The 19,655-nt window shown below is 47.5% G+C and overlaps 1 protein-coding gene across 4 annotated transcripts in view; it reads right to left on the bottom strand.

Moving 5' to 3' along the window:
* Window positions 1-10,221: 10,221 nt before the first annotated feature.
* The window catches only part of LOC135544014 (arfaptin-2-like), a 52,744-nt gene continuing 43,310 nt past the window's right edge, over window positions 10,222-19,655 (bottom strand). For all 4 annotated transcript variants that reach the window (XM_064971350.1, XM_064971353.1, XM_064971351.1 and 1 more), the window contains 2 exons: window positions 11,194-11,368; window positions 10,222-10,808 (listed from right to left, as the gene is read on the bottom strand). In XM_064971350.1, the coding sequence (XP_064827422.1) occupies window positions 10,653-10,808; window positions 11,194-11,368 (331 nt within the window). In that variant the 3' untranslated portion in view covers window positions 10,222-10,652. The remainder of the gene's footprint in view (window positions 10,809-11,193; window positions 11,369-19,655) is intronic.

The following is a 19,655-nucleotide window of genomic DNA, read 5'->3' as shown; positions in this document are numbered from 1 at the left end:
GCTGCTGTCATCAGTGATGTTGCTGCTGCTGTCATCAGTGATGTTGTTGCTGCTGTCATCAGTGATGTTGTTGCTGCTGTCATCAGTGATGTTGTTGCTGTCATCTGTCATCAGTGATGTTGCTGTCATCAGTGATGTTGTTGCATCAGTGATGTTGTTGCTGTCATCAGTGATGTTGTTGCTGCTGTCATCAGTGATGTTGTTGCTGCTGTCATCAGTGATGTTGTTGCTGCTGTCATCAGTGATGTTGTTGCTGCTGTCATCAGTGATGTTGTTGCTGCTGTCATCAGTGATGTTGTTGCTGCTGTCATCAGTGATGTTGTTGTTGCTGTCATCAGTGATGTTGTTGCTGCTGTCATCAGTGATGTTGTTGCTGCTGTCATCAGTGATGTTGTTGCTGCTGTCATCAGTGATGTTGTTGCTGCTGTCATCAGTGATGCCGTTGTTGTTGCTGTCATCAGTGATGCCGTTGTTGTTGCTGTCATCAGTGATGTTGTTGCTGCTGTCATCAGTGTTGTTGTTGCTGCTGTCATCAGTGTTGTTGTTGCTGCTGTCATCAGTGATGTTGCTGTTGCTGTCATCAGTGATGTTGTTGCTGTCATCAGTGATGTTGTTGCTGCTGTCATCAGTGATGTTGTTGCTGCTGTCATCAGTGATGTTGTTGCTGCTGTCATCAGTGATGCTGTTGTTGTTGCTGTCATCAGTGATGTTGTTGCTGCTGTCATCAGTGATGTTGTTGCTGCTGTCATCAGTGATGTTGCTGCTGCTGTCATCAGTGATGTTGCTGTTGCTGTCATCAGTGATGTTGTTGTTGCTGCTGTCATCAGTGATGTTGTTGTTGCTGCTGTCATCAGTGATGTTGTTGTTGCTGCTGTCATCAGTGATGTTGTTGTTGTTGCTGCTGTCATCAGTGATGTTGCTGCTGTCATCAGTGATGTTGTTGTTGCTGTCATCAGTGATGTTGCTGCTGTCATCAGTGATGTTGTTGTTGCTGTCATCAGTGATGTTGCTGCTGCCATCAGTGATGTTGTTGTTGCTGTCATCAGTGATGTTGTTGTTGCTGTCATCAGTGATGCTGTTGTTGCTGTCATCAGTGATGTTGTTGCTGCTGTCATCAGTGATGTTGCTGCTGTCATCAGTGATGTTGTTGCTGCTGTCATCAGTGATGTTGTTGCTGCTGTCATCAGTGATGTTGTTGCTGCTGTCATCAGTGATGTTGCTGCTGTCATCAGTGCTGTTGTTGCATCAGTGATGTTGTTGCTGCTGTCATCAGTGATGTTGTTGCTGCTGTCATCAGTGATGTTGTTGCTGCTGTCATCAGTGATGTTGTTGCTGCTGTCATCAGTGATGTTGTTGCTGCTGTCATCAGTGATGTTGCTGCTGTCATCAGTGATGTTGTTGCTGCTGTCATCAGTGATGTTGTTGCTGCTGTCATCAGTGATGTTGTTGCTGCTGTCATCAGTGATGTTGTTGCTGTCATCAGTGATGTTGTTGCTGTCATCAGTGATGTTGTTGTTGCTGCTGTCATCAGTGATGTTGTTGTTGCTGCTGTCATCAGTGATGTTGTTGTTGTTGCTGTCATCAGTGATGTTGTTGTTGTTGCTGTCATCAGTGATGTTGTTGCTGCTGTCATCAGTGATGTTGTTGCTGCTGTCATCAGTGATGTTGTTGCTGCTGTCATCAGTGATGTTGTTGCTGCTGTCAGTGATGTTGTTGCTGCTGCCATCAGTGTTGTTGCTGCTGTCATCAGTGATGTTGTTGTTGCTGTCATCAGTGATGTTGTTGCTGCTGTCATCAGTGATGTTGTTGCTGTCATCAGTGATGTTGTTGCTGCCATCAGTGATGTTGTTGTTGCTGTCATCAGTGATGTTGTTGCTGCTGTCATCAGTGATGTTGTTGTTGCTGTCATCAGTGATGTTGTTGCTGCTGTCATCAGTGATGTTGTTGTTGCTGTCATCAGTGATGTTGTTGCTGCTGTCATCAGTGATGTTGTTGCTGATGTCATCAGTGATGTTGTTGCTGCTGTCATCAGTGATGTTGTTGCTGCTGTCATCAGTGATGTTGTTGCTGCTGTCATCAGTGATGTTGTTGCTGCTGTCATCAGTGATGTTGCTGCTGCTGTCATCAGTGATGTTGTTGCTGCTGTCATCAGTGATGTTGTTGCTGCTGTCATCAGTGATGTTGTTGTTGCTGTCATCAGTGATGTTGTTGCTGCTGTCATCAGTGATGTTGTTGCTGCTGTCATCAGTGATGTTGTTGTTGCTGTCATCAGTGCCGCAGTTGTTGCTGTCATCAGTGATGTTGTTGCTGCCGTCATCAGTGATGTTGCTGCTGTCATCAGTGATGTTGTTGCTGCTGTCATCAGTGATGTTGTTGTTGCTGTCATCAGTGATGTTGTTGCTGCTGTCATCAGTGATGTTGTTGCTGCTGTCATCAGTGATGTTGTTGTTGCTGTCATCAGTGATGTTGTTGCTGCTGTCATCAGTGATGTTGTTGCTGCTGTCATCAGTGATGTTGTTGTTGCTGTCATCAGTGATGTTGTTGCTGCTGTCATCAGTGATGTTGTTGTTGCTGTCATCAGTGCCGCAGTTGTTGCTGTCATCAGTGATGTTGTTGCTGCCGTCATCAGTGATGTTGCTGCTGTCATCAGTGATGTTGTTGCTGCTGTCATCAGTGATGTTGTTGCTGCTGTCATCAGTGATGTTGTTGCTGCTGTCATCAGTGATGTTGTTGCTGCTGTCATCAGTGATGTTGTTGTTGCTGTCATCAGTGATGTTGTTGCTGCTGTCATCAGTGATGTTGTTGCTGCTGTCATCAGTGATGTTGTTGCTGCTGTCATCAGTGATGTTGTTGCTGCTGTCATCAGTGATGTTGCTGCTGTCATCAGTGATGTTGTTGTTGCTGTCATCAGTGATGTTGTTGTTGCTGTCATCAGTGATGTTGTTGCTGCTGTCATCAGTGATGTTGTTGCTGTCATCAGTGATGTTGTTGCTGCTGCCATCAGTGATGTTGTTGCTGTCATCAGTGATGTTGTTGCTGCTGTCATCAGTGATGTTGTTGTTGCTGTCATCAGTGATGTTGTTGCTGCTGTCATCAGTGATGTTGTTGCTGTCATCATCAGTGATGTTGTTGCTGTCATCAGTGATGTTGTTGCTGCTGTCATCAGTGATGTTGTTGCTGTCATCATCAGTGATGTTGTTGCTGTCATCAGTGATGTTGTTGTTGCTGTCATCAGTGCCGCAGTTGTTGCTGTCATCAGTGATGTTGTTGCTGCCGTCATCAGTGATGTTGCTGCCGTCATCAGTGATGTTGTTGCTGCTGTCATCAGTGATGTTGCTGCTGTCATCAGTGATGTTGTTGCTGCTGTCATCAGTGATGTTGTTGTTGCTGTCATCAGTGATGTTGTTGCTGCTGTCATCAGTGATGTTGTTGTTGCTGTCATCAGTGATGTTGTTGTTGCTGTCATCAGTGCCGTTGTTGCTGTCATCAGTGATGTTGTTGCTGTTGCTGTCATCAGTGATGTTGTTGCTGTTGCTGTCATCAGTGATGTTGTTGCTGCTGTCAACAGTGATGCCGTTGCTGTTGCTGTCATCAGTGATGTTGTTGCTGCTGTCATCAGTGATGTTGCTGCTGTCATCAGTGATGTTGTTGCTGCTGTCATCAGTGATGTTGCTGCTGTCATCAGTGATGTTGCTGCTGTCATCAGTGCCGTTGTTGTTGCTGTCATCAGTGATGCCGTTGTTGCTGCTGTCATCAGTGATGTTGTTGCTGCTGTCATCAGTGATGTTGTTGCTGCTGTCATCAGTGATGTTGTTGCTGCTGTCATCAGTGATGCCGTTGCTGCTGTCATCAGTGATGTTGTTGTTGTTGCTGTCATCAGTGATGCCGTTGTTGCTGCTGTCATCAGTGATGTTGTTGTTGCTGTCATCAGTGATGCCGTTGTTGCTGCTGTCATCAGTGATGTTGTTGCTGCTGTCATCAGTGATGCCGTTGCTGCTGTCATCAGTGATGTTGTTGTTGTTGCTGTCATCAGTGATGCCGTTGTTGCTGCTGTCATCAGTGATGCCGTTGTTGCTGCTGTCATCAGTGATGTTGTTGCTGCTGTCATCAGTGATGCCGTTGCTGCTGCTGTCATCAGTGATGTTGTTGCTGCTGTCATCAGTGATGCCGTTGCTGCTGCTGTCATCAGTGATGTTGTTGCTGCTGTCATCAGTGATGTTGTTGTTGCTGTCATCAGTGCCGTTGTTGCTGCTGTCATCAGTGATGTTGTTGCTGCTGTCATCAGTGATGCCGTTGCTGCTGCTGTCATCAGTGATGTTGTTGCTGCTGTCATCAGTGATGTTGTTGCTGCTGTCATCAGTGATGTTGTTGCTGTCATCAGTGCCGCAGTTGTTGCTGCTGTCATCAGTGATGTTGCTGCCGTCATCAGTGATGTTGTTGCTGTCATCAGTGATGTTGTTGTTGCTGCTGTCATCAGTGCCGTTGTTGCTGCTGTCATCAGTGCCGTTGTTGCTGCTGTCATCAGTGATGTTGTTGCTGCTGTCATCAGTGATGCCGTTGCTGCTGCTGTCATCAGTGATGTTGTTGCTGCTGTCATCAGTGATGTTGTTGCTGCTGTCATCAGTGACGTTGTTGCTGTCATCAGTGCCGCAGTTGTTGCTGCTGTCATCAGTGATGTTGCTGCTGTCATCAGTGATGTTGTTGTTGCTGCTGTCATCAGTGATGTTGTTGTTGCTGTCATCAGTGATGTTGTTGCTGCTGTCATCAGTGATGTTGTTGCTGCTGTCATCAGTGATGCCGTTGCTGCTGCTGTCATCAGTGATGTTGTTGCTGCTGTCATCAGTGATGTTGTTGCTGCTGTCATCAGTGACGTTGTTGCTGTCATCAGTGCCGCAGTTGTTGCTGCTGTCATCAGTGATGTTGTTGCTGTCATCAGTGATGTTGTTGTTGCTGCTGTCATCAGTGATGTTGTTGTTGCTGTCATCAGTGATGTTGTTGTTGCTGCTGTCATCAGTGATGTTGTTGTTGCTGCTGTCATCAGTGATGTTGTTGTTGCTGTCATCAGTGCCGTTGTTGTTGCTGCTGTCATCAGTGCCGTTGTTGCTGCTGTCATCAGTGATGTTGTTGCTGCTGTCATCAGTGATGTTGTTGCTGCTGTCATCAGTGATGCCGTTGCTGCTGCTGTCATCAGTGATGTTGTTGCTGCTGTCATCAGTGATGTTGTTGTTGCTGTCATCAGTGCCGTTTTTGCTGCTGTCATCAGTGGTGTTGTTGCTGCTGTCATCAGTGATGCCGTTGCTGCTGCTGTCATCAGTGATGCCGTTGCTGCTGCTGTCATCAGTGATGCCGTTGCTGCTGTCATCAGTGATGTTGTTGCTGTCATCAGTGCCGCAGTTGTTGCTGCTGTCATCAGTGATGTTGCTGCCGTCATCAGTGATGTTGTTGTTGCTGCTGTCATCAGTGCCGTTGTTGCTGCTGTCATCAGTGATGTTGTTGCTGCTGTCATCAGTGATGCCGTTGCTGCTGCTGTCATCAGTGATGCCGTTGCTGCTGCTGTCATCAGTGATGTTGTTGCTGCTGTCATCAGTGACGTTGTTGCTGCTGTCATCAGTGACGTTGTTGCTGCTGTCATCAGTGACGTTGTTGCTGTCATCAGTGCCGCAGTTGTTGCTGCTGTCATCAGTGATGTTGCTGCCGTCATCAGTGATGTTGTTGTTGTTGCTGTCATCAGTGATGTTGTTGTTGCTGCTGTCATCAGTGATGTTGTTGTTGCTGCTGTCATCAGTGATGTTGTTGTTGCTGTCATCAGTGATGTTGTTGTTGCTGCTGTCATCAGTGATGTTGTTGTTGCTGTCATCAGTGCCGTTGTTGTTGCTGCTGTCATCAGTGCCGTTGTTGCTGCTGTCATCAGTGATGTTGTTGCTGCTGTCATCAGTGATGTTGTTGCTGCTGTCATCAGTGATGTTGTTGCTGCTGTCATCAGTGATGTTGTTGCTGCTGTCATCAGTGCTGTTGTTGCTGCTGTCATCAGTGATGTTGTTGCTGCTGCTGTCATCAGTGATGTTGTTGCTGCTGCTGTCATCAGTGATGTTGTTGCTGCTGTCATCAGTGATGTTGTTGCTGCTGTCATCAGTGATGTTGTTGCTGCTGTCATCAGTGATGTTGTTGCTGTCATCAGTGCCGCAGTTGTCGCTGCTGTCATCAGTGATGTTGCTGCTGTCATCAGTGATGTTGTTGCTGTTGCTGTCATCAGTGATGTTGTTGCTGCTGTCATCAGTGATGTTGTTGCTGCTGTCATCAGTGATGTTGCTGCTGTCATCAGTGATGTTCCTGCTGTTGCTGTCATCAGTGATGTTGTTGCTGCTGTCAACAGTGATGCCGTTGCTGTTGCTGTCATCAGTGATGTTGTTGCTGCTGTCAACAGTGATGCCGTTGCTGTTGCTGTCATCAGTGATGTTGTTGCTGCTGTCATCAGTGATGTTGCTGCTGTCATCAGTGATGTTGTTGCTGCTGTCATCAGTGATGTTGTTGCTGCTGTCATCAGTGATGTTGTTGCTGCTGTCATCAGTGATGTTGTTGCTGCTGTCATCAGTGATGTTGCTGCTGTCATCAGTGATGTTGCTGCTGTCATCAGTGATGTTGCTGCTGTCATCAGTGCCGTTGTTGTTGCTGTCATCAGTGATGTTGTTGCTGCTGTCATCAGTGATGTTGTTGCTGCTGTCATCAGTGATGTTGTTGCTGCTGTCATCAGTGATGTTGTTGCTGCTGTCATCAGTGACGTTGTTGTTGCTGTCATCAGTGATGTTGTTGCTGTCATCAGTGATGTTGTTGCTGTCATCAGTGATGTTGTTGCTGTCATCAGTGATGTTGTTGCTGCCGTCATCAGTGCCGTTGTTGCTGCTGTCATCAGTGATGTTGTTGCTGCCGTCATCAGTGCCGTTGTTGCTGCTGTCATCAGTGATGTTGTTGCTGCTGTCATCAGTGATGTTGTTGCTGCTGTCATCAGTGATGTTGTTGCTGCTGTCATCAGTGATGTTGTTGCTGCTGTCATCAGTGATGTTGTTGCTGCTGTCATCAGTGATGTTGTTGCTGCTGTCATCAGTGATGTTGTTGCTGCTGTCATCAGTGATGTTGTTGTGGGATACACGCTGGTCCTGGATCGTTTGGGAAGTGGGGGGCATTAGGTGGTGACAGTAGTGATTTAAAGTGTCTAAGATACAAACTCAGAGAAAGAGAGAGAAAGAGAGACAGAGAAAGAGAGAGAAAGAGAGAGAGAAAGAGAGAGAGGAAGAGAGAGAGGGAGGAAGAGAGAGAAGGAGAGGAAGAGAGAGAAAGAGAGCGAAAGAGAGCGAAAGAGAGAGAAAGGGAGAGAAAGGGAGAGAAAGGGAGAGAGAGAGAGGAAACATATCAGGTTAGAGTTCCTCTGGAGCTCAGTTGGTAGAGCATGGTGCTTGCAACGAGGAGAAGGAGAACAGGAGATATATTTTAATACAACGGGTGGGTCTAATCCTGAATGCTGATTGGTTGAAACCGCATTCCAGCAGGTGTCTATTCCACAAGTTGCCACCGGCTAAATCTGAGATGTTAAAATGCCCATTTACTCTGTTCCATCTGACTGCTGCAATCCACTGTCTCATCAGCCCAGCCAGGCAATTTATAAACTTGATCTCCACTATAGAAAAGCATCTAGACATTATCTCACATTTCTTTTAGACCAACACTTGGTTTCCAACAGCAGAGATTAGTATGCACCTCGTCGTCTGTCTCTCTGACCTTCTCGATATTGAACTGTCCCAAATAATGCGAATGGGTGCGAACAACACCGACAGCAAATTCAGATGGTTGTCATAGCAACACCTAAATCAATACTTTGTTTTGCGAAAACTTAAAATGGACGAGTGGAACATTTATTTTGCTCTTTTTGGCAGCATGAATATGGATGAATGGGGAGGAGAAATTAATATACTACCCAGGAAATAGTACCGAGGCATGCAGATGTGAAAAATAATGTATTGAATGACCAAGAGAAAATCTCCAACAAAGAAAACACCATTAAGAATACACACTGGGCTGTGCGGTACTTCGAGGGCTGATTAGAAGATAACAACAAACAAAAGTTGTCGACTTCAGAAATGTCACGAAGAGTTTAACATCCTGGAGCAATGTGCATCCTGGGAAAAGGGGAGCGGTACAGTATAATTAGCTCAACCGGTTTCCAAATGACCCACCCCGTCGGTCGGTGGGTTTCCAAATGACCCACCCCGTCGGTCGGTGGGTTTCCAAATGACCCACCCCGTCGGTCGGTGGGTTTCCAAACGACCCACCCTGTCGGTCGGTTTCTAAATGACCCACCCCGTCGGTCGGTGGGTTTCCAAACGACCCACCCCGTCGGTCGGTGGGTTTCCAAACGACCCACCCTGTCGGTCGGTTTCTAAATGACCCACCCCGTCGGTCGGTGGGTTTCCAAATGACCCACCCCGTCGGTCGGTCGGTGGGTTTCCAAATGACCCACCCCGTCGGTCGGTGGGTTTCCAAACGACCCACCCCGTCGGTCGGTGGGTTTCCAAACGACCCACCCCGTCGGTCGGTGGGTTTCCAAACGACCCACCCCGTCGGTCGGTGGGTTTCCAAATGACCCACCCCGTCGGTCGGTGGGTTTCCAAATGACCCACCCCGTCGGTCGGTGGGTTTCCAAATGACCCACCCCGTCGGTCGGTCGGTGGGTTTCCAAATGACCCACCCCGTCGGTCGGTGGGTTTCCAAATGACCCACCCCGTCGGTCGGTGGGTTTCCAAATGACCCACCCCGTCGGTCGGTGGGTTTCCAAATGACCCACCCATCTGTCGGTCGGTTTCCAAATGACCCACCCATCTGTCGGTCGGTTTCCAAACGACCCACCCATCTGTCGGTCGGTTTCTAAATGACCCACCCTGTCGGTCGGTGGGTTTCCAAATGACCCACCCATCTGTCGGTCGGTTTCCAAATGACCCACCCATCTGTCGGTCGGTTTCCAAATGACCCACCCATCTGTCGGTCGGTTTCCAAATGACCCACCCATCTGTCGGTCGGTTTCCAAACGACCCACCCATCTGTCGGTCGGTTTCTAAATGACCCACCCTGTCGGTCGGTTTCTAAATAACCCACCCTGTCGGTCGGTTTCAAAACGACCCACCCTGTCGGTCGGTTTCAAAACGACCCACCCTGTCGGTCGGTTTCGAAACGACCCACCCTGTCGGTCGGTTTCCAAATGACCCACCCGTCGGTCGCAGCTGGTGTATTATGAAGGACACTGAATTTACCACCTCCAATCGTGTATTTCTGGGTGATATCAAAACAGCTAAGATATCACAAACAGCCACCCTCCCGTCACCGATAAGGACAAGGCCCAGGCTCTGGAATCCCGGTAGACCAAGGGGTCTGGTCCATCCTCCAGTTACAGCGGTGTCGAAGACAAGAACAGACAACCAAAGGCAAACTCATTTCTCGTAAAAAAAAATAACCAGGAGAAAACACTGCAAACCAAGAGAACTCTGAAAAAAAGCTGAAGCAATGCAGCAATAAGTGTAGCACAGACTGACAGATATTTCCACAAAATACACCGTCCAGGGGAATGTACAGATAAATGTGACAATAAGTAGATATAGCTATCTCAGCTGTGGTGGATTTCATTTATTAACATCAGTTCAAATTGATGTCATGGATTGTATTTCTTTTGTCTGAACAGTGTCCACATTTTCTCTGCCAGGCAAAATTGCGCATCATTGTTATGGTTGTATACAAAAGAAATCTAACTAGAAAACAGCTACTTTGTTGTTATTCTGGCTGCACTAGCAAGCCAGTATGGAGTAGCTAGCTAGCCAGTATTGAGTAGCTAGCAAGCAAGCCAGTATGGAGTAGCTAGCAAGCTAGCCAGTATGGAGTAGCTAGCAAGCTAGCCAGTATGGAGTAGCTAGCAAGCTAACCAGTATGGAGTAGCTAGCAAGCTAACCAGTATGGAGTAGCTAGCAAGCTAACCAGTATGGAGTAGCTAGCACGCTAGCCAATATGGAGTAGCTAGCAAGCTAGCCAGTATGGCAATGGAGCATTTAGAAGGAACGACTGGGTTGAGTCTCTGGCAGCCGAACCGATAGAACGAACGACCAGCTGGCTTGGGTAGCAACCATAGATTTTGTGTCTGGACTATATAAATATCTTGTGGAAGGACGAAATAGTATGAATAAATTCATCAAAATAACGTTTAATGAAAATATGTCAATCATCATTTGAATGTGTTGGTAACCCGTTGTGTAAAAGTGATCATGCCAGAGAAGCCGGTGTTTGGAGGATATATACGACTCAGTCCCGTGCCAATATATCCTCCAAACACAGGCTTCTCGGGCATTAGCACTTACATAGAGGACTGGAGATAATATATTATACAGGAGGATTTGTGGATAAAGAGAGAAAAGGAGAGATCATGAAATAAGACAAGTCCCTGATTGTGACACAGTCCTCTATAGATACAAGGCCCTTGGCCCATCCATCTCTACGTAGTCCTGTCTGTCTGTCCGTCCGTGGTCCACTGTAGTGGATAGTAAGGGTTTGGGGGGTCCGCTGTTTCCCAGGTTAGGAGGGCCTCTCCTGGGCTGCCCTATCTCCTGTGGCTCCCTCCCTCATGGTTCCTCAAGCCAGGAGGGTTTGTCGGCCCCTGGGGGCCTCAGCTTGATGTTGAACTGCTTCAGGGTCTGCTCCAACTGCTGCTGGTTCCCAGCAAAGTACGCTGAGATGGCATTATGGAACAGGAGCAGCTGTTTATGCATCACTTTTACCTGGAGAGAGAGAGGGAGGGGGAAGCAGAGAGAGGGAGGGGGAAGCAGAGAGAGAGAGAGACAGGAGAGAGAGAGAGAGAGACAGGAGAGAGAGAGAGAGAGACATGAGAGAGAGAGAGAGAGACAGGAGAGAGAGAGAGACAGGAGAGAGAGAGAGAGACAGGAGAGAGAGACAGGAGAGAGAGAGAGACAGCGAGACAGGAGAGAGAGACAGCGAGACAGGAGAGAGAGAGAGAGAGGGAGAGAGACAGAGATCAACACACTGATACGCAAAAGAGAGATACAGACCTCTGTCTGAGTGCTCGTGTCATTGCCTGTCTGTGTGTGTACTTGTCTAGAGGTGTGATGGAGAGCTGAAATAAGAGGAGAAGAGGTGTATCCCCACCTTGTTTTCATCCAGGAAGTTGAGTTTGATCATGACGTCGGAGCGAAGACGTTCATATTTGTCCTTGTGGATCTGGTACTGCTCCTGGGCTGTATCTATACGGGCCATGTTCACCACATCCCTGGGACCAACGCTTAACTCCTCTAGGTCTGCCCTGTACGCATCATACTCCAACCTGTCACACAGACAGAGAGAGAGACAGAGACATGAGCTATAACCCATCAAACTCCAACCTGTCAGAGAGAGAGAGAGAAGAGACATGAGCTATAACCCATCAAACTCCAACCTGTCACACAGACAGACAGAAAGACAGAGAGACAGAGACATGAGCTATAACCCATCATACTCCAACCTGTCACACAGACAGACAGACAGACAGAGAGACAGAGAGACATGAGCTATAACCCATCATACTCCAACCTGTCAGAGAGAGAGAGAGGAGACATGAGCTATAAACCATCAAACTCCAACCTGTCAGAGAGAGAGAGAGAGAGACAGAGAGACAGAGAGACAGAGACATGAGCTATAAACCATCAAACTCCAACCTGTCAGAGAGAGAGAGAGAGAGAGACAGAGAGAGACAGAGAGACATGAGCTATAACCCATCAAACTCAACTCTGCTAAATCTACCCTGAGGGGTGCACTGCAAAGCAGGATCAATTAGTTAGCCAGCTAACTGATTTCTCCACATGTTCTTAAAAATATAGTTTTAGAGTTTGATAAACTTGGATTTTGTTGGCAAGGACATATACAGGATACTACCCTCTACAAAAAAAACATTCACTCCAAATCAAAACTCAAAACCTACAACCTGATTTTGGACGGAATAACAGAATAACCTGGAAGGCTTCCAACTACCAAAGATGATCATTCCCAAGATATACAGCAACTACCAAAGATGATCATTCCCAAGATATACAGCAAATGCTGTGGAAAACAACGGAAACCTGAAAACACCATCCAACCTGGAACTGAGTGAGTCATGTTTAGTCTGAAAAAGACAAGAAGAAAATGAAGAAAAATACATTACAAAAGATATATTTTACTTTATAAAAGGAATGAATGCTAAGTTAAGGCTACCAAGTTTCATACAACTTCAATTAGCACTGATGTGTCAAGTAAGAAGTGTAAAAGCCCTTGAGCCCAACCAAATGGTCTACCCCAACCAAATGGTCTACCCCAACCAAATGGTCTACCCCAACCAAATGGTCTACCCCAACCAAATGGTCTACCCCAACCAAATGGTCTACTCAAACCAAATGGTCTACCCCGACCAAATGGTCTACCCCAACCAAATGGTCTACTCAAACCAAATGGTCTACCCCAACCAAATGGTCTACTCAAACCAAATGGTCTACCCCGACCAAATGGTCTACCCCAACCAAATGGTCTACCCCGACCAAATGGCAGGAGAGTCACACAGTCTACCCCAACCAAATGGCAGGAGAGTCACACAGTCTACCCCAACCAAATGGCAGGAGAGTCACACAGTCTACCCCAACCAAATGGCAGGAGAGTCACACAGTCTACCCCAACCAAATTATATAACCCCACAGACGAGCCACCCAGAGCGGGTCAGACCAGACCTCTTCATTATATAACCCTACAGACGAGCCACCCAGAGCGGGTCAGACCAGACCTCTTCATTATATAACCCTACAGACGAGCCACTCCCAGTAGGTCAGACCAGATATCTTCATTATGTAACCCCACAGACGAGCCACCCCGAGCGGGTCAGACCAGACATCTTCGTTATATAACCCCACAGACGAGCCACCCAGAGCGGGTCAGACCATACCTCTTCGTTATATAACCCGACAGACGAGCCACCCAGAGCGGGTCAGACCAGACCTCTTCGTTATATAACCCTACAGACGAGCCACCCCCAGCAGGTCAGACCAGATATCTTTGTTATATAACCCCACAGACGAGCCACCCAGAGCGGGTCAGACCAGACCTCTTCATTATGTAACCCCACAGACGAGCCACCCAGAGCGGGTCAGACCAGACCTCTTCGTTATATAACCCCACAGACGAGCCACCCCGAGCGGGTCAGACCAGACCTCTTCGTTATATAACCCTACAGACGAGCCACCCAGAGCGGGTTAGACCAGACCTCTTCATTATATAACCCCACAGACGAGCCACCCAGAGCGGGTCAGACCAGACCTCTTCGTTATATAACCCCACAGATGAGCCACCCAGAGCGGGTCAGACCAGACCTCTTCGTTATATAACCCTACAGACGAGCCACCCCGAGCGGGTCAGACCAGATATCTTCATTATATAACCCTACAGACGAGCCACCCCGAGCGGGTCAGACCAGACCTCTTCGTTATATAACCCTACAGACGAGCCACCCCCAGCAGGTCAGACCAGACCTCTTCATTATATAACCCCACAGATGAGCCACCCCCAGCAGGTCAGACCAGATATCTTCGTTATATAACCCCACAGACGAGCCACCCAGAGCGGGTCAGACCAGACCTCTTCGTTATATAACCCTACAGACGAGCCACCCCCAGCAGGTCAGACCAGATATCTTCGTTATATAACCCTACAGACGAGCCACCCCCAGCAGGTCAGACCAGATATCTTCATTATATAACCCTACAGACGAGCCACCCAGAGCGGGTCAGACCAGACCTCTTCGTTATATAACCCCACAGACGAGCCACCCCTAGAAGGTCAGACCAGATATCTTCATTATATAACCCCACAGACGAGCCACCCAGAGCGGGTCAGACCAGACCTCTTCGTTATATAACCCCACAGACGAGCCACCCAGAGCGGGTCAGACCAGATATCTTCGTTATATAACCCCACAGACGAGCCACCCAGAGCGGGTCAGACCAGACCTCTTCGTTATATAACCCCACAGATGAGCCACCCAGAGCGGGTCAGACCAGACCTCTTCGTTATATAACCCTACAGACGAGCCACCCCGAGCGGGTCAGACCAGATATCTTCATTATATAACCCTACAGACGAGCCACCCCGAGCGGGTCAGACCAGACCTCTTCATTATATAACCCCACAGATGAGCCACCCCCAGCAGGTCAGACCAGATATCTTCGTTATATAACCCCACAGACGAGCCACCCAGAGCGGGTCAGACCAGACCTCTTCGTTATATAACCCTACAGACGAGCCACCCCCAGCAGGTCAGACCAGATATCTTTGTTATATAACCCCACAGACGAGCCACCCAGAGCGGGTCAGACCAGATATCTTCATTATGTAACCCCACAGACGAGCCACCCAGAGCGGGTCAGACCAGACCTCTTCGTTATATAACCCCACAGATGAGCCACCCCCAGCAGGTCAGACCAGATATCTTCGTTATATAACCCCACAGACGAGCCACCCAGAGCGGGTCAGACCAGACCTCTTCGTTATATAACCCTACAGACGAGCCACCCCCAGCAGGTCAGACCAGACCTCTTCGTTATATAACCCTACAGACGAGCCACCCAGAGCGGGTCAGACCAGACCTCTTCGTTATATAACCCTACAGACGAGCCACCCCCAGCAGGTCAGACCAGACCTCTTCGTTATATAACCCTACAGACGAGCCACCCCCAGCAGGTCAGACCAGACCTCTTCATTATATAACCCCACAGACGAGCCACCCAGAGCGGGTCAGACCAGACCTCTTCGTTATATAACCCTACAGACGAGCCACCCCCAGCAGGTCAGACCAGACCTCTTCGTTATATAACCCTACAGACGAGCCACCCAGAGCGGGTCAGACCAGACCTCTTCGTTATATAACCCTACAGACGAGCCACCCCCAGCAGGTCAGACCAGACCTCTTCATTATATAACCCCACAGACGAGCCACCCAGAGCGGGTCAGACCAGACCTCTTCGTTATATAACCCTACAGACGAGCCACCCCCAGCAGGTCAGACCAGACCTCTTCGTTATATAACCCTACAGACGAGCCACCCCCAGCAGGTCAGACCAGACCTCTTCATTATATAACCCCACAGACGAGCCACCCAGAGCGGGTCAGACCAGACCTCTTCGTTATATAACCCTACAGACGAGCCACCCCCAGCAGGTCAGACCAGACCTCTTCGTTATATAACCCTACAGACGAGCCACCCCCAGCAGGTCAGACCAGACCTCTTCATTATATAACCCCACAGACGAGCCACCCAGAGCGGGTCAGACCAGACCTCTTCGTTATATAACCCTACAGACGAGCCACCCCCAGCAGGTCAGACCAGACCTCTTCATTATATAACCCCACAGACGAGCCACCCAGAGCGGGTCAGACCAGACCTCTTCGTTATATAACCCTACAGACGAGCCACCCCCAGCAGGTCAGACCAGACCTCTTCGTTATATAACCCCACAGACGAGCCACCCAGAGCGGAAAGTCAACCTTCCAGCACAGAGTACTAATCCATCACTGAAAACAGGGATAACTTCACCCAGCTGGAGGCAGCTGAAGCATTCCAGTCAGCACAACACCACCACCACTGGAGAGAGAGGGATATCTGCACGCTGGACTGTAGTGAGATAACTTCAACAGGAGAAAAAGCAGGAACACAGAGCACGAGAGGAGAGGAGCAGACTGCTGGAAGAGAGGTTGAGAGGGGTGGCGTGTGACAGAGAACAACCCACTAGAGAGGTGACGACAGTCTCGACAACACAGATAACCTGCCTAAATGACTACAGACCCGTAGCACTCATGTCTGTAGCCATGAAGTTCTTTGAAAGGCTGGTAATGGCTCACATCAACACCATCATCCCAGAAACCCTAGACCCACTCCAATTTGCATACCGCCCCAACAGATCCACAGATGATGCAATCTATACTGCACTCCACACTGTCCTTTCCCACCTGGACAAAGGAACACTTATGTGAGAATGCTATTCATTGACTACCGCTCAGCGTTCAACACCATAGTGCCCACAAAGCTCATCACTAAGCTAAGGACCCTGGGACTGAACACCTCCCACTGCAAATGGATCCTGGACTTTTTAATGGGCCGCCCCCCAGGTGGTAAGGGTAGGTAACAACACGCCCGCCACACTGATCCTCAACACGGGGGCCCATCAGGGGTTGGTGCTCAGTCCCCTCCTGTACTCCTTGTTCACTCATGACTGCACGGCCAGGTACGACTTCAACACCATTATTAAGTTTGCCGATGACACGAAAGTGGGAGGCCTGATCACTGACAACGATGAGGCAGCCTATAGGGAGGAGGTCAGAGACCTGGCCGTGCGGTGCCAGGACAACAACCTCTCCCTCAACGTGATCAAGACAATGGAGATGATTGTGGACTACAGGAAAAGGAGGACCGAGCACGCCCCCATTATCATCGACGGGGCTGCAGTGGAGCAGGTTGAGAGCTTCAAGCTCCTTGGTGTCCACATCAACAACAAACTAACACGGTCCAAGCACACCAAGATAGTCGTGAAAAGGGCACAACAAAACCTATTCCCCCCTCAGGAGACTGAAAAGATTTGGCTTGGGTCCTCAGATCCTCAAAGGTTCTAAAGCTGCACCATCGAGAGCATGACTGGTTGCATCACTGCCTGGTATGGCAACTACTCGGCCTCCGTAGTGCAAACAGCCCAGTACATCCCTGGGGCCAAGCTTCCTGCCATCCAGGACCTCTATACCAGGCGGTGTCAGAGGAAGGCCTTAAAAATCAAAGACTACAGCCGCCCTAGTCATAGACTGTTCTCTCTGCTACCACACGACAAGTGGTACCGGAGCGCCAAGTCTAGATCCAAGAGGATTCTAAACAGCTTCTACCCCCAAGCCATAAGACTCCTGAACACCTAATCAAATGGCTACTGTCGTGTCTCTGACTGATTACATTATATGACAAGATATTTTATCAAATCGATTACCTAACGTTTGATTGTTTATGTGATTGAATTAAACCATGCAACAATTAACTCGTTAACAACCTGGGGCACCACGGAAGAGTGTTTATAGCGCTGCGGTCTTCAGAAAAAACTCTTAAAAGATCTGAATATCTTTTATATCAATAGCAGTCAATTATTCAGTCTCATCGGAATGACGTAAAATTATTGGATATCTTCACGAACCCTGGCTAATAAGTTGAATCAGCAATAACAAAATTGGCTTAATTATTTATTTACTAAACACCTAAATAATCACAGAATTACATATACACAGGATGGATCATAAATCGATTACTAATCATGTCATAAAAGAAAAAGTCCCTTAGCGGACAAAACCGATATGATGGCTGGTTACACAAAGAAAGGGGGTTGGGTTTGAATGAAAGAGCGGGAAGACTGAGGAACAAAGGGGATTGGGTCTCTATCGGACCTTGAGAAGCTATGCTACCGTAAATACAGAATCATATGCATTCTAATAACGGTCCATTCAGAAAAGGAAAATGAAAGATGCATATTTACTCTGAGCTGCGCTTCGACAGATGGGTCGAAGATGGAAGACTGGTTTGCCCAGCAGAGATCACCATCGTCATCGATCATCGTCCTTTACAGCTGCAGCTGATAACTCACTTCTTCTTTAGTGAATAAGAGTTCAAAGTTCACACCATTTTTCCATAATCAGCTCGTGCTGTATTCTGGCTGGTCTAGTAGAAATTCATCCTTTCCAGCGTGGTGATCATCACATCCACGTGATCTGGTCTCATGTACATTTTGTTATGTAGAGTTGGTTTTCGAACCATTCGCAACCACAGCTCACCCTGAGGTTTGCTCAGTCCGATGTGAATTGGGTCACGGACGCTTTTATAGAAGAGAATGTCACACTGACCATGATTTGCGTTGTTTGTTTGGTCAAGGTAGGAGTGGGCAATCTATGTCTAGTTTGTCTATGTGTTTTGGCCTGATATGGTTCTCAATCAGTGGCAGGTGTTTGTCGTTGTCTCTGATTGGGAACCATATTTAGGTAGCCTGTGTTGTATTGTAGTTCGTGGGTTATTGTCTATGTGTAGTTGCCTGTGTCTGCACTCGTTGTCATAGGGTCACGTTTTGTTGTTTTTGTTTAAGTGTTCGTGTTTTTTTCGTCATTCAATAAAAGAATGGATTCTCACCACACTGCGCTTTGGTCTACTCCATACGACGATCGTGACAGAGAAGGGCGTGTTTCATCCCTCTCCAACCAATGTCTGTTCACTTGGGCGTGGCCACTGAATGAGAAGAGAAGGGCGTTTCATCCCTCTCCAACCAATGTCTGTTCACTTGGGCGTGGCCACTGAGTGAGAAGGGCGTGTTTCATCCCTCTCCAACCAATGTCTGTTCACTTGGGCGTGGCCACTGAGTGAGAAGGGCGTGTTTCATCCCTCTCCAACCAATGTCACATTGACTCTGTACCATAACACTGTATATAGTCTCGCCATTGTCATTTTACTGCTGTTCTTTAATTACTTGTTACGTTAATGTTTTATTGTTCTCCGTATTTTTTTTTTTTACTTCATTGTTGGTGTTTGTACGTAAGCATTTCACTGTAAGGTTGTAGTATTCGGCGCATGTGACAAATAACATTTGATTTTCAAAAGGAAATTATATTAAGAGAGAAAAATGTCCTCCTGTGTGCTACCTATAGCCCCCCGAAGAAACAACAATGACAAATGGTTTGATGAAGAATGCAAAAAACCTAAGAAAGAACTTGAGAAACCTGTCCAACCAAAAACATAAGAGACCCAGAAAACCTGAGTCAACGCATTCACTATGGTGAATCACTAAAACAATACAGAAATACACTACGGAAAAAGAAGGAACAGCACGTCAGAAATCAGCTTAATGTAATTGAAGAATCCATGGAATCTAACCACTTCTGGGAAAACACTAAACAAACAACACGAAGAGTTATCTATGCAAAAAGGAGATGTATGGGTAAACCACTTCTCCAATCTTTTTGGCTCTATAACAAAGAATAAAGAGCAAAAACATATACATGATCAAATACAGATCTTAGAATCAGTTATTAAAGACTACCAGAACCCACTGGATTCTCCAATTACCTTGAATAAACTACAGGACAAAATACAACCCCTCCAACCCAGAAAGGCCTGTGGTGATGATGGTCCTTAATGAAATGATAAAATACAGACCACAAATTCCAATTGGCCATACTTAAACTCCTTAACACGATCACCCCAATCCACAAAGGTTGGGACATATTTGACCCCAATAACTACCGTGGGATATGCATCAACAGCAACCTTGGGAAAATCCTCTGCATTATCATTAACAGCAGACTTGTACATTTCCTCAGTGAAAACAATGTACTGAACAAATGTCAAATTGACTTTTTACCAAATGATCGTACGACAGACCACGTATTCACCCTGCACACCCTAATTGACAACCAAACAAACCAAAACAAAGGCAAAGTCTTCTCATGCTTTGTTGATTTCAGAAAATATATTACAAAAGATATTTCAGAAAATCCTTCGACTCAATTTGGCATGAGGGTCTGCTATACAAACTGATGGAAAG

This window comes from Oncorhynchus masou, chromosome 8, assembly GCF_036934945.1.
Source record: "Oncorhynchus masou masou isolate Uvic2021 chromosome 8, UVic_Omas_1.1, whole genome shotgun sequence".
Classification (NCBI taxonomy): domain Eukaryota; kingdom Metazoa; phylum Chordata; class Actinopteri; order Salmoniformes; family Salmonidae; genus Oncorhynchus; species Oncorhynchus masou.
The sequence above is the reverse complement of the archived record's forward strand: the minus strand, read 5'-3'. Positions and strand labels throughout refer to the sequence as shown.